Source organism: Marmota flaviventris, chromosome 9 (assembly GCF_047511675.1).
Source record: "Marmota flaviventris isolate mMarFla1 chromosome 9, mMarFla1.hap1, whole genome shotgun sequence".
Taxonomy (NCBI): Eukaryota; Metazoa; Chordata; class Mammalia; order Rodentia; family Sciuridae; genus Marmota; species Marmota flaviventris.
In genome coordinates, this window is record NC_092506.1 from 105,793,391 (window position 1) to 105,808,122 (window position 14,732).

Below are 14,732 nucleotides of genomic sequence, written 5' to 3' on the forward strand. Positions count from 1 at the left end.
TACATGAAAGCAGTTGATAGTGTTCAGATGGCCTATGTTCATTTTGATTTGGGTGGTGGTGGCGGGGAGATCCACTTAAATTGTTGATAAAGATATGGGAGGATCTCTTACTGTGATTGCAGAATTGTCTGCTTTTCCTTAAATTCTGTCAGTTTTATTTTTCCATGTATCTTGAGCTTCTGTTACTAAGTGTATTCACATTTACTATTATCTTTTCTGATGAATTGTCTCCTCTGTCATTGTGAAATCCCCCACTTTACCTGTGGTCATACCCTCTGTCTTGCAATGTATTTTACCTGATATTCAAATAGTGTCTCTAAACTTATGCTTAGTGTTTGGATAGTACATCTTTTACTGTCTATTTGTGCACTTTCTACCTATTCATGTCTTTAGATTTAAGGTGATTTCTGTAGGCAACGTGTTGTAGGGTCTTGCATTTTTATTCATTCTGCTGTGCTTTCCCCCAACCCCTGACCAGGGCCTCCTGCCTCCTGGGCAAGTGCTTTACCATGGAGCTACATCCCAGCCCACGCTCTGCTTTTTAGCTGAATTACTTCCACCTTTAACATTTAATATAGTTATTGATGTGGTTGGATTTCAATCTATTATTTCATTGTGTATTTTCTTTTTATTGCTTTTGTTTTTAATTTTTCTGCTCCTCATTTCCTGGATCCTTTTTTATTATTTAGATAGTAATATACTTTTATTTAGATATTGTCTTTTAATTTTTTTTGTTTTAGTGGTTGTTCTCAGGATTAAAGCATATATAACTTATCTTCCAGTTTTCTTTGAGTTAATGTTACATTTAATGTAAAATTTAGAAACCTTGCAACCATATCAGTCTGTTTTTCCTCCTGGATCTTTATGTTGTGGCCATTTGTATCACATCAGCTCACACTGCAAAGGTAAAGTGTTTTGATTTAAATCATCTTAAGAAATTTAAAGAACGTAAGGGCCAAAGAAGCAATCTTGAATTTTTGCCCAAATTGTTACCATTTCTGTCTTCCTTTATTCCTGAAGATCCATATTTACCTCTGGAAAATTTCCTTACAGCCCTAAAGAAATTCCATTAACTTTTTTTGTAGAGCAGGTCCACTGGCTGTGAGTTCTCTTGCTTTTCCTTCATGGTAATCTCTCTTTACCTTCATTGTCACAGGACATGTTTGCTTTATTGTTGAATTCTCGGTTGACTGTACTTTAAAGGTGAGTCCCATTGTCTTCTTGCTTCCCTGGGTTCTGATGAGACACCTACAGTCATTTCAGCTATGTAGTATGTATATAATGTCATTTTCACAGAATCATGTTAGTGTTCATATATGCATATACCATGTCATTTTCATATATACATGTATTTTCATGTATGTAGATAGTATGCAATTTTTCTCTAGATGCTTTCAAGTTTTTTTTTCCACCTCTTTGTCAGCAGTTTTGTGATGATATATTTAGGAGGGGTTTTCTTTGAGATTATCCTGTTTTGGGATACCGATCTTGAATCTATAAATTTATATCTTTCACCAAATTTGGGAAAATTTCAGCCATTATTTCTTCAAATAGTTTTTCTGCCTTGTACTTTTCTCCTTTTATTCTGAAACTCCAAATATGTATCTTGAACCTTTTGTTATTGTTTCATAGGTCTTTGCTCTCTTTTTTCCCCTGTGTTTTCTTTCAAATGGATAATTTCTACTGATCAGTTTTGTCTTCAGATTCACTAATTCTTCTGTTTCTCTTCTCATGTTGAGACTATCAGTGAATTTATTTCAGATATTATGTTTTTCTATTATAATATATATCTCTATATAGTTCTTTTATTTTTAATAGTTCCCACTTCTATGTGGAGAATCCTTATCTTTCATTTATTTCACATGTGTTTTCCTTTGCCTTATGGAACATGGTTATAAAGGCTATTTTAAAACCCCTATATGGATCATCTTGGGTTTGCACTTGTTGATTATCTTTACCCTTGAGAATTAGACTCCTTTTATGGCTATGTTTGAATAGTGTATGTTGAGTAATTTTGATTTGTATTCTGGACATGCAAATGAAATGCATGAAATTAAATTTTCTGGAGGATGTTGGTATTTTGGTTTTAGTCTACAGTCAGGCAGTTTAGATTCTATCTTCTTTCTGTAGGTGGTAGCTCTGACGTCAGTTCAGTCTGCTAAGCCTTTGCTATGCTGGTTTGGTCTGTTTTAGGCATGTGTAGTTTGGGGGTTAGGCTGAGACTTATGTAAGTTCATACACAGAAGTAAGGGATTTACTCTTTTGACACTCTGCCCTCTGGGATTCCATACACACTCTCTCCAGACTGTAGGGGCTCTTTTCCTAGTTCCTTTGACAGAAAAAGTTTCTTATCAGCTTTTGAGCTCTGACTAGAAATGAGGTGCTCCACAACTGGGGCTTTCCCTTGGGTCAAAGCTGTATCAGGATACCCCTAAGTGTGTGGGTAGCTTCTCCAGGTTTTAAATCTGTTCACAAGATGCCTGCTTTTGTTGACTTTTTAGTATCCTCTGGTGGCTGTTTTTTGTTTTTTCAAGTTTAACCCAGAGTTTTTAGTTGTAATTGCTAGGAAGGATGAGCTATACACCATCATAGCAGAACTGGAAATCTAGTTGGTTGATTTTATTTTTTCAGTGCTAGGAATGGAATGTAGGGCCTTAGGCGTGCTAGGCAAGCATCCTATCAATGAGCTATGCCCTGTAGCCCCAGCTGGTTAATTTCTAATCACTGATTGATGAGAGTCAGAGATTTGGGTTTGAGTTTTACCTCTGCTGTTTGTGGTCAACTTTGTTTCTTTGTTTGGGAAAAAGTTGGAATCTGAGAACATGGCTCTGCCTGTATCAGGATTGAATGAAGTAAATAAGATGATGGATGTGGATGTATTCTTTAAACTGAAAAGTTGTATTTAGATGGTTGACATTGCTGTGTGTGTACAGGCTCACATGTGCATGGTCTCTGCATGGTTACCTGCACACAGGTGGCCTCACCCCTGGTTTCTCTTCTCCAGGCGCTTTCTGGACCTCACTACTACACCTGGGGAGATCATGGCGGCATCATCATGGCCATCGCCCAGGGCATGGAAACCAATGAGCTGAAGTAAGTGTCTCTGACTAAGCCTTTTCTTGTAGCAATACATTGTTCAAGAAATTCATATCTGTAATCGTAGGTGGATTATTTCTCTATAGCACTAGGTTGTTGGCAGCACAGTTTGAGGCCTCTGGAAATTAAACTTTCCATATCTATAAAGTTGGCATAGTAACCTACTCTTTCTTTCTCATAGGATTGTTGTGAGAAACAAGGGAAATAATTTATTGGTTTAAAAAGTATAACTACATAAATATAAAGAATGTATAATGACTAAAATGGGACTCTTTAACTTGTCTTTGCTTTGCATAAGTGTGACACACAAAGATTTGCTCGTGATGACTAATAATATATAATAACAATAAATAGTAACATGAATAATAACTGCAGAATGCATCCACCATTGTAGCCAGTTAACTTTGATGGTGGTACATTTGGTCTTGGGGATTTTCATACATAGAAGTTGAAGGGATGTTAGAGCCTAACTGCTTTATTTACAGATGAGGAAAAGGAGGCTCATCAAGGTGAAGTCATTTGCCCAAGGTCTTCCCATTTGTTAAACACTAAGGTCTTCAGATTATGTCCTGTATTGTCTGTAATATATTGTTCTGAAAAGAGTGATGTCAAGGGTTTATAATTTCTGTTCCCTTAAGCCCTGATTTTATGAGCACCAGCTCTTTGATTAATTTCATGGAATTATTGAACAATTAATGTTTGGTCAGGGCAGGCTGGCCTTCACTTCTCCTTGTTTTTGAGCTGAAGCTGTTGGCTAAATTACTAAGGGAAGTGGAGAGGCTTCAGTAATCATCTTGTTTAGAACAAGGAAGAAAGCTTTCTTTTCCTCAGCTCCTTTTAGAATCAGAGCCAGCAGCAAAAGAGAGGTGGGTGGTTTGAAATGAGAGATCTTAGCAGCTGGTTGTTCGCCTGTGGTTAATTGGACATGTGCTGAGCAGCCTGGCCTCCAGGAAGCAGATAGAAGCAAAGTGCTGGTGTTGGCTTTCCACCTGGCTGTCCTTGTTCTGTGTGGCACTGGTCAGCTGTCTCTTTGCAGCCAAGAGTCACAGGAGGCCCTGTTTGCACACAACAGTGCATTCATGGTCAGATTGGTGTTTGCTCAGACGATGACAGTCACAAAGCGCAGTGCTTCCCACGTTTGCGCTGACATTTGTGTATCTATTAATTCATACCTCACACGTTTAGCGAGCACTTCTTGTGCCAGGTGCTGTGTATCTGAAGAGGAAAGGGATGTTGTCCCCCACCTTTACGCGTTCCACCCTAGCTGTGAGAAAGACTCAGAAAACAATTATAGTGTTTAGTACACCACTATTGTGTGGATGTCACGCAGGGACAGAGCATGGCTTCCTTGGAATACATTTCATTCTTTGTATGGCTTTCAGATTTTAGAGTCCATTCTCGATTTCCTTGTTGAACTTCTCCACAGATTACATTTGCATTCCAAGCTGGCTCCTCTGAAGGAGCGAGTGTGATTCTAGTCCTCTTACACCATCTGTCGGCGCATATGTGCTCCGGGATCGCAGCGTCATTCCACACTAGCTGGAGCAAAACACACCAGAAAAACAAACCTGCTGCCAGAACATCCTAACGCCCTCCCCAGGCATTTCTTAATGACTTCAGGGTTGTAGACTTTGGGGGTTATGGACAGAATAGTCTTCCTCTATTTGTAGGTCATTTAGAGGTGTCTGTAATGCATAGTTCAAATAAGGCATTTGCAAATATGGAGAAAATGGACAGACCTCCTCTTGACAGGTACATGTGTCCCAACTATCAGCCTGAACTTAGCCCAAATCTTTGTAGCCACCTGGTCTTTACTCAGTGTGTTGCTTCCAGAGGTGTTTGGCCTGTCCTCCTGCTGCTCTGGAGAGAATGAATATTGAAGTTAGTTCATGTCCTGAAACCCTAGTGGTGATTCAGTGCAATACCCAGGCATGAGTGAGGCCATTTCTGACAAAACTGGATATCTGTTGCTGGTCTAGGGCTTCATCTCCCTCTAAGTCCGTTCTCCTCACCATGGCGATCTCTCTGTCCTTTGAACCTCATAGCCTTTATTGGCCATCCCATTAATTTAGCATTGATCACATTCTGGCTCCTTTTTTTAATTACCTTTTCATTAAATGCCTGAATTCTTCAGCTCATTACTAAGGCCTTTATATAGACAAGTATTTTTATTCTATACAAGTGCCTGCTAAGGCACTTAGCAAATATTTGATTGATCAATAAGTAGGTCAAGCATACTCTGTTTTCCAAGCTCGGTTATTTTTTGTTTTGCTGATTTATGACACTGAAAGGAATCGGGTAGGGTGCCATTTGCACAGCTCCAAGGGAGACCACTGCTGTTGTGTTCTATGTAAATGTCAGCCTCTGAGCACTATGGGGACTCCTCAGAAGTGAGCAATACGGTGGTACCCAACAGACACTAGAGATGATCCAGTCTACCTTCCTCAGTGTCCACATGAAGAAATAATGTGATTTTCCAGGAGTCAATACCCACACTGGAGCATGAGCATATTTCTGTGGGGAATTAGTTCAGTTACACAAATAATTTTGGAAGATCTATGATGATCCAGATGTAGTGCTAGACACTAAGGACACAGAGGTGAGTGTGGTATGGCTTGGGTGAAGGTGGTAGCCCAGTGGGGTTCCATGAGAAAGAGGGGCCAGGAAGAGGACCTTGTTTTGAAGGGATGCTTTCTGACCTGATACCCTTTTAGGAAGGAAAGCCAAGCAGAGTAGCAGCTGGCATTCTAATTAGAGGTAGTGGGGACAGGTAGGAATGGTACTTAAGAGTTGGATCCCCCACCCCTTGGTGGTTGTTCATTTAAATTATTCATGTCTTTCTCTCCCTGATTAGCACAGATAACTAAGAGTTGACTGTTATTTGTTTCAGCATCTGCCTTGATTCTCTGCTGAGACTGTTGCCTTTGTTATTGTTAATTAAAATTGAGAGTAAGAAGTGGAACACTTTGTTTTGTTGTTGTGTCTACATGTCTGAAATGATCGAATGAGAGCCTGTGCTGGGGATTCACTTATGCATTCATTCAGCATGCTGATAGCAAGAACCTGCTTGGGGGATGCATGGGAGCAGTTTCGTGTATAATCAGTTTTCTTCAGGCTGTTGTGTTTTTGCATCTTGACCAAAAAAAAAAAAAAAAAAAAAAATCCAAGCACATTTGTTGGCTTGATCAGGAAAGATGAGATCAGTTTCCACTGCTTCTTGGCAGTTTGCCTGTCAGCATGGTGATATTATTGATAGTTAATAATATTTTGGATTAACCCCAAAGCATCTTTTATCTGAGGAGGTTTCCAACGTAGGGTTTCCCTCTGGGAATCCTGAAAAGCCCCTGCAAAGAGAACACACAGCAGAGCAGATGTCTTTTCTGGACCTGAGTTCTGAACACAGCCCTACAGGATGTGGGAGGCAGCAGTTTACCTCTTATCTTGGTTCAGCCCTAACACTAGAAGTGACACTATGGGGCAGTTGCAGAGCCAGCCTCCCAATCAATCCCCATGTGGCTTCCTCTGCCCCTTGAGGTGGAGAGGAGCAGGTGTCTTTAACACCTTTTAACTGTTAAGAAACTAAGAGATGGGGTTAAAAAAAAAAAGAAGATTCAGTGCAGTTTATTTTATTTGCTTTAACAAGCCTGAATTATTGCCCCTTCCATCTGATAGAAAAGGTGCCAGGTGCAGGATAGGAAAGTGAGGGGAGAGGTCTTATTCCTGATGAACCGTAGTCTAGTAGAAAACCCTCACCGATCCAGGTCATTTAATATAGTAGGCTATGAGATGGAGGTGAGCACAGGGCGCAGTGGGAGCCACAATGAGGGCCTTATCCTGTATTTCTCAGAAGAGATGGAAATTGCACTAAAGCTAGAGGATCAGAAGCAAGGTCGGATTGCCATCCAGGGTTAGAAAGAGCTTGAGCTTGAATCGGAGTGAGATGGCAGCTCTCCTGTGGTAAGAGTGCAGATTGGGAGCTGGCGAGGGGTGAGGAACAGGGCTTGAGGTAGGGGCTAGGGCCTGGGGATCTTACCTGTGCCTTACTGAAGAGATCGAGCTTCCCCTTTGAGGGGATCGCATGGCTAGATCTACATTGTAGATATGTGGCTCTGGCAGAATGAGGAGGATAAACTCAAAAAGGAGCACGGATGGGAGGTGAGAGCTGATGCTGGAGTAGGTGTGAGGATAAAGTCTGCGGGATAGGCTTTCTGACTAGCAGGGGTGACAGTCTAGGGAGCTCCCACTGAAATAAAGCAGAGGTGAAGGAGTGGGTTTCAGGGTGCGTAAAGAAGACAGATTTAGACAAGTTGGATCTCATGGGCTGCAGCAGGTCACAGGGGAGATCAGTTTCCGCTTCTTCTTGGCAGTTTGCCTGTCAGCATGGTGATATTATTGATAGTTAATAATATTTTGGATTAACCAGGTCCAGGGACCTGGACCTATTATGTCATCTGGTTCCACTACCTTCCACTACCCATGACAGGATCATCCAGTCTTTGCTTGAACAATCCTATCAGTGGGGATATTTGCCAGATCAAAAGCTTCCACTTCACTTAGTAACACTTTGTTGTTCATTCATTTGTTCATTCATTTATTCATTCATCCATTTATTCCATTCATTCGTTTATGAGTGAAAGTTCTCTGATAATAGCCCAAATTTTCTGCATTCCAGCTTTTAACCACTGTGCTTATTGTTCTGCTCCCTCAAGACACACAACGGATATTTCCTCTCATCCAAAAGCCTTTCAGACATTTGAGGACCCTGTGCATGTCCTCCTAAGCACCTGCCTTCTATGGAAGGTTCCTTTCCCTGTATGCCGCAGGTTCCTGAGTCCCACCTTCTGGGTTCTGCTATAGATCTGTCTCACAATGTCAATGCCTTAAAATATGGGTATTCTGACCCCCATAGCCTGAAACAAGTGGAAAACATTGGGCTTAATATCTGTATGGTTGGGACACTATTTCTGTTAGTAAAAACCCAACACTGAATTTTCACTTTTGACAGCCATTCAAATTGGTGACTCCTATTAATTTTTTTTTAACTTGAGATACCATTTATGTACAACAAGATGCTCAGATCTTAACTACACTGTTTAATCAGTTCCAAAAGATGTATGTCCAGATGTAGAGGCTCTCCATCTCTCCAGCAAATACCCTCACGCACCTTCCCAGGAAGGCTACCCCCCATTTTTCCACCCATTAGAGATAAATGCTGCTGTGATTTTATTATCCCTGTAGGATAGTTTTGCTCATTTCAGATTTTCATGTTCTTTTTTTTTTTGTATATTTGGCTTTTTTTGCTCAGCACACTATTTTTGAGATTTATCCTTCTTGAAATTTGTGTCACTAGGCTGAGTTCAGTGGAACTTAAAAACTCAGGGTTCCTTTTTTTAATGGATCTTATTAAAGGTCAGGTGTTCCTAAACCTATATTTGATCAGGTAAATTTTTAAAACTGTGTGGCATTTTGTTTTTCTTCTTATCTGTGCTTGTTCTTTTGATGTAAGAAAGCATTTTGAGTCTCATTTTTGGCATTTATTGTATTTTCTATGCAGTTAGCTTCATACCCTTGGCCAGTTCAGTACACTCACCTTGCAGATTAGTGTCCAGATCATTGACAGATGTGTTGAGCTCTGGGAGAAGTAGAGTCTTATTTTGAGTTAAGATCAGTATATCAACCCTCTGGGATTTGTTTGTTTCCCCAGCAGCAAATGTATTTTATCTAGCTGTGTGGTCCAGAAAGATCTTCCTAAAAAAATAATAATGCTATCATTATCCTGTTCTTCAAATTAAGAATTACCAGCAGGAAAAGAAAAGGGATTAGTTTGTTGTGACATGGTCCCCAGCCCTGACTTTCTTTTTCCCTCAGTGCTCTCACATCACTGCTGCACAAGCCATTCTCAAGATTACCATTTCTTCTTTAGGTATATTAAACCATTTTTCTTCCTCTAGTCTTTGAGATCTTTGTTCTCCGTGACTCATCTAGAGATAGAAACTCTCTAATCATCCTATCTTTTCATTCCCTAGAATTTATCTTGTATTCAATTTTCTTAAACTTTCCTGACTTTTCACCCCTTGTTTAATTTGAAGATCATTCTCCTTGATAAAGATAACAACAAGAATAGAAATTTTTCTTTTCTATCATTATTATTTATACTATAGAAGAGTGATCTTATTACTTTCTAATCCTTGATAGAACTTAGTAGTTAACCAACCCACCATCCCACTGACTCACGAATATACCAGTTATTTTGGTAATTTGAAATATAATACTTGACTCATTTGAACTCGAGTTACTTGGCTGCTATTCCAGCAAGCTACTAGAATTACAGCTGGAAAGAACTGGCAGACTACTGGGCTCTTTAACTTTTTTGCCCTTAGGTATATGACTCTTTCCATCTTGAACACATTGTTTAAAAACATTTGAGGTATCATGGATCTTTCTGTGCAGCTACACGATGGTGTCTTGAGGTTGGCTGTCTGCCACTGCTTCCCCCTTGTAAAGTATCTATGCTTACATTTTATTATTTTATATTATTGTAGTGTATTATGGATTTTCCAACCCTCTTGAGAGTTTTCAGCCCTGGGATTATCTATATTTTTATCTGAACATTTGGAATTCTCTATTTCTAGGGCATGGGCTCTGCATCCTCTCTCTCAGGACTTCAGAACACAAAGATGACTTGCCTTGTTTTCTCCCAAGGTTCTTGTTACTGGCATTTCACCAGCACAATTTCTCCTTTGGGGTCAGAATTTAGTCCAAAATAGATGTCCCCTTAAACACTACATATGGTCATGTGATTGTCCTTTTCTCCCAAATTCTGAAGAAGTACCATTTTCTAAATGAGCAGTTTATTCTCAGATACCAAGCTGTGCCTGGCGATGCACCTGCTGGCTAGTCTCATTAATGACGTCATCAGAGTCCTCTGGGAATCTTGCAAGAAAAGAGATGATTCATTTCCCGAGGTTATCTTTGGTTCAAGGAGCTCCTAAATGGAAAATTAACTTGGCAGTATACAAATAGAAGGACTTGCAACTTTTTCACAGAGCGGGGAATCACTCCCATCTAGTCTGATTGATAGGCCACCTCTGTTATTTGGTTTAAAAGTGATACTAAAACTTTTAACTTGTCACATTAGTTCCAGGAAGAGATTGAATGAGTTGACTTTATCCACATAATTGCTTCAAAACTCACTTAAATGAAAAGCATATCTGCCAGATGAGAATTTCCCCTCTTACAAGATCTGTGGACATTCATTATGTTGCTGTGAAAGCCCACCACCTGGTTGAACCAGACTCTAGCCTTCTTGTAGAAGTATCAGTTTTAGAAATCTCAGCAGGAGAGGAAGTGCTTGGATTAAGTGACGTCATACAAAGATTTATGTCAAGTATTGGATCCCCAAGGGAAGAAAACTAAAATCTCAAAAATATGAGAAAGGCGAAAGAAAAAGGTTTGTGTATTAGGAGTTAAGAGAAACGTAGTCTCATGGTTCCAAAGAAGGCTCCCATTGAGCGGTTTCTCATGTGGAGCTTCTCGTAGCTCACTGAGTGCTGAGACAAGTAGCAGGCAGGTTTTCTTCTCTGCTTCTCCTCTCCACCCACTCCCCTCTATACAAAAGATAATTTAAAGTTAGTACAGTCTCACTAGTGCTGCTTTCCTCCAAGGGCTTGCTTGCCTTTTCTGATTTATTCTGCCCCTCTCAGGACATGCCTTTTCTCCAACTTAAAAAAATTTTTTTTGGTACCAGAGGTTGAACCCAGGGGTGCTTAACCAGTGAGCCACATCCCTATCCCTTTTTATGTTTTATTTTACTACAGGGTCTCAGGGAGTTGCTGAGGTCTACTTTGAACTCACAATCCTTCTGCTTCAGCCTCCTGAGTGCCTGGGATTACAACGTACCCAGCCAACTTTCAAAATTTTCAGACCACATGAATTGAAAGACCTGTGTAAAGAATACCCATATATCTTTCCCCAGAGTCACTAACTGTAAATGTTTTGCTAGTTTGCTTTACTTCTATCAACTATGTATTTAGCTATTCATCTTTTTTGAGACTGAATCTTTTGAAAGTTGTAGACTCATGCCACTTCACTGCTAAATATGTACTTAAAACCCGTTTCTCCAATAAATATGAGCATTTTCCTATCTACTGACACTGCTCATATTGCACCTAAGAATACCAAGACAAAGCCTATTAGTATTATTACAAGCTATATCAATATTTTCTCAGTTGACCCATGTTGTTGTTGATATGTGGTTTTTGAAAATTTTCCCTCAATCCAGGATTCAGTCAATCCAGAACTGGATTTGCACATTGCAAATGTGTCTACACATTGCATTTGGTTGTTATATCTCATTAGTCTCTTTTAATCTATAACAGGTTTTTTGCCTCCTTTGGTTTGTTTAGTTTTCTTGACCTTGATTTTTTTTTTCCTTTGAGGAATCTGGAGCAGTCATCACATAGAATGCCTCACATTCTAGATTTGTCCAATTGTATAGAAGAGTGCTGAGATGATGTACCATTCTCAGTATTTTACTTAGGGGACACATAATGTCAGGTTGTCCTAGTATTGGTGATGCTAAGATTGGTTAAGCTTTGACTCGTCATCCATTGCAAAAATTACAGGTTCCCCTGTGTGGTGAATGATTGGTCGGTGGGTTGATATCTTTATACCATGCAAACATCTTGGTCCCCAAAACTTTCATCCAGTGGTTTTAGCGTCCAGTGATTGTTCTTGTCTGATTCAATTATTACAGTGGTGTTATAAAATTATAATTTTTAAAATTCTAGTTGTTAATGCTTATTAGGTAGTGTTCTAATATAATTTTTTTCCTTGCTTCTCTTTCTTTTAGAATCAGTAGAGGTCCATGTCCTATTTTCATTTAGTACATAATCTGTTACTATTGTTTGTTTTTTTATGTTCAGTTTACTCTAAATTTGGCCATTTGGGACCCCATCAGCTGGTTCCTGTGTCCTCATGAGGTGATTGCATTAGCTCAGGCTTCCTTGCTTTCTGACACAAACATTACTGCTCCATAGTAACCAGGAGCAGACATTTCCCAAGAGCTCCTGGCGATGTGATGTGGAAACCAAGCTCTGATGGTTGAGACTGTAACTGTATAATTCCTTTTATTTGCATTGGGCAGATATAGTACAAATGAAGGAGAGACCTGGAAGACGTTCATTTTCTCTGAGAAGCCCGTGTTTGTGTATGGGCTCCTCACGGAACCCGGGGAGAAGAGCACTGTCTTCACCATCTTTGGCTCGAACAAGGAGAATGTCCACAGCTGGCTTATCCTCCAGGTCAATGCCACCGATGCCTTGGGTAAGCTGTAGCCTCCTGGGCTCTTTGTCCAACATGTTGATTGACTTCCTGATGTGTGCAAAGCATCAGCTTGGGAACTACGTCCTCAGAAGAGTTTGTGATTCATTGGGGGAAATGGGCATCTTTAAGTCAGAGAAAAACACAGGGAGGTAATATGAAGGCTTACTCAATCCTTAATAGGATTGTGTATTCTTTATATTGTGGTTACATTGTACAGTCCTGGCACACAATAGGTCTGAATATTTGGCTCTTGAATATGTGGATGGATGGATGGATGAATGAATGAATGAATAAAAAAAAAACATTTTCCAAATCAGCAGTTCCAAGGTGATGTACCCAGTGAGTGTGCTTCACTGTGGAAGGCAGAGTGCTCAGTGACGCAGGGTCCTCTCAAAGCTGTCCAGAGCCCAGTCATGATCTGCTAGTGTAGATACAGGACAGGTAAGTACGCAAGGAGGAGGGAAGCTTGTCAGCATCCCCTCACACTCCCCATGTTCTGCTTTTTTCTTCTTCCCTGCTATGGCCAACATTATTCCAGCTGCACAGAGTTCCTGGTGTCATTTCACCTCCACCCATTTAACCTCTGCTAGTAGAAACCCCTTTCATGTCTCAGAATCTAACACACTTGGTACTGGTATCTCAACCAGAAGACACCTCCCCTCTTTTCTATGCCCAGAAATAAGTGTTGGGCGTGCCTGGAATTGTGAATTTGTGTTTGTTATTCCCCATGTGCCATCTTCCATCAATTAGCTCATAAGACCCTTAAAAGCAAGCACATGTTCTGTGTATGTTTTATTCCTACTGGGTGGCCTCATTGCCTCATAGGCAGTAGGGTTTTACTCAGTCTTTACTCTTTGAATGGCATTGAATTGACAATTGTGAATCTACTTTACGTAGAATTTAATCTGAACAAAGACACTTGGAAAAAAGATGCAGGTTACCAGAATAGACATAGGCATGCTCTGGAATTCCTGCAGGAATCACCCTGCTGACATTCTCAGTGGATATGGGCAGGTGGGGTGACTATACAGGTTGTCTCACCACTCCTCAGCATTTTCCACAGATATACTGCACTTCCAAGTAGGGCAAGCATTGTCTGCAATGCTCTTGGGCCCTACTTCAGGTGTGCCTGCGCCACAAGAGGAAGCAGGCAGGGAACAGTAACCCCGAATGACATCATCACTGAGCTGTCAGCCTGCCCTCTAGTTTCCTAGGAGAGAAATGCCCTTGTGTACCTATTTTTAAAGGAAACTGATGACTATCTTAAAATAATTCAGAAGTTTGGTGCTAAAAAGGGGCTTCTTCTCCCCAGTTTCCTCAGATGAGTGTTTGTGTTTCCAGCTACATCGTTTTCATTTGTGTGGGTGCTGCCCAACTTCAGCATGAGCCCATTAGAGGCTCGGGATGGCGCCCAAGCTCTGCACCTGTTGGATGGGAACAGGATGCACAGGAAGTGGGGGACAGTGCTGAGGTGGGTGGCGAGACAGGAAATCCTACATGGGCTTGGCTCTGATGCTCAGTGCTTTTTTTTCTTCAGGGGTTCCCTGCACAGAGAATGACTACAAACTGTGGTCACCGTCGGATGAGCGGGGGAATGAGTGTTTGCTAGGGCACAAGACTGTTTTCAAACGGAGGACCCCCCATGCGACATGCTTTAATGGAGAAGACTTTGACAGACCTGTGGTTGTGTCCAACTGCTCCTGCACCCGGCAGGACTATGAATGGTTCGTTATTCAATTCAGGGCATCAAATTGTATTTTTTTCACTCAACAGACATGGTCCCATCCCCTGAGGACAGGAATAGAAGGAAGGAAATATTTAGTAAGCATCTTTTATGTGCCCAGAACTATGCTAGGCACCTTACACATAAGTTGTCCTCCTTTATTCTGTAGGCCTTGTAAGGCAGCAGAGGCATTTTAATTTTAACCCAGAGAACTCATTTATTCAGAAATTCAGAGCCCTGGGATTTGTTTCTAGGAGGGTGTCCCCAAATGGGAAAAGCTGCAGGTTTCATTATAGGTAACTTGTTTTTCTTAGGACCCCTATCCCACAGGGATTTATTTCCTCATCTAAAATGTTAAAAAAAAAAAAAAATATATATATATATATATATGTGTATATATATATATGTATATATGTATATATGAGAGATTCATTTATTATTGCTAGAGAAATATCCAAGGCACTCCTAGAAACATTAAAAGTAGAAGGAGGAAGAGGTGACTCTTTTCATTCTATTGTGATCTTTGAAAGGAAGGGGAGAGCTGTGATTTGCAGTTGGGGAATCGGGAAATCTTTAGAGGAAGCCCTGG

The 14,732-nt window shown here is 40.5% G+C and overlaps 1 protein-coding gene across 1 annotated transcript in view; it reads left to right on the forward strand.

Moving 5' to 3' along the window:
* Sorl1 (sortilin related receptor 1) overlaps positions 1-14,732 on the forward strand; it is a 163,049-nt gene that overhangs the window by 66,695 nt on the left and 81,622 nt on the right. The window contains exons 12-14 of the mRNA XM_027930487.3: positions 3,005-3,093; positions 12,242-12,420; positions 13,958-14,144. Coding sequence (XP_027786288.3) covers positions 3,005-3,093; positions 12,242-12,420; positions 13,958-14,144 — 455 coding nt within the window. The remainder of the gene's footprint in view (positions 1-3,004; positions 3,094-12,241; positions 12,421-13,957; positions 14,145-14,732) is intronic.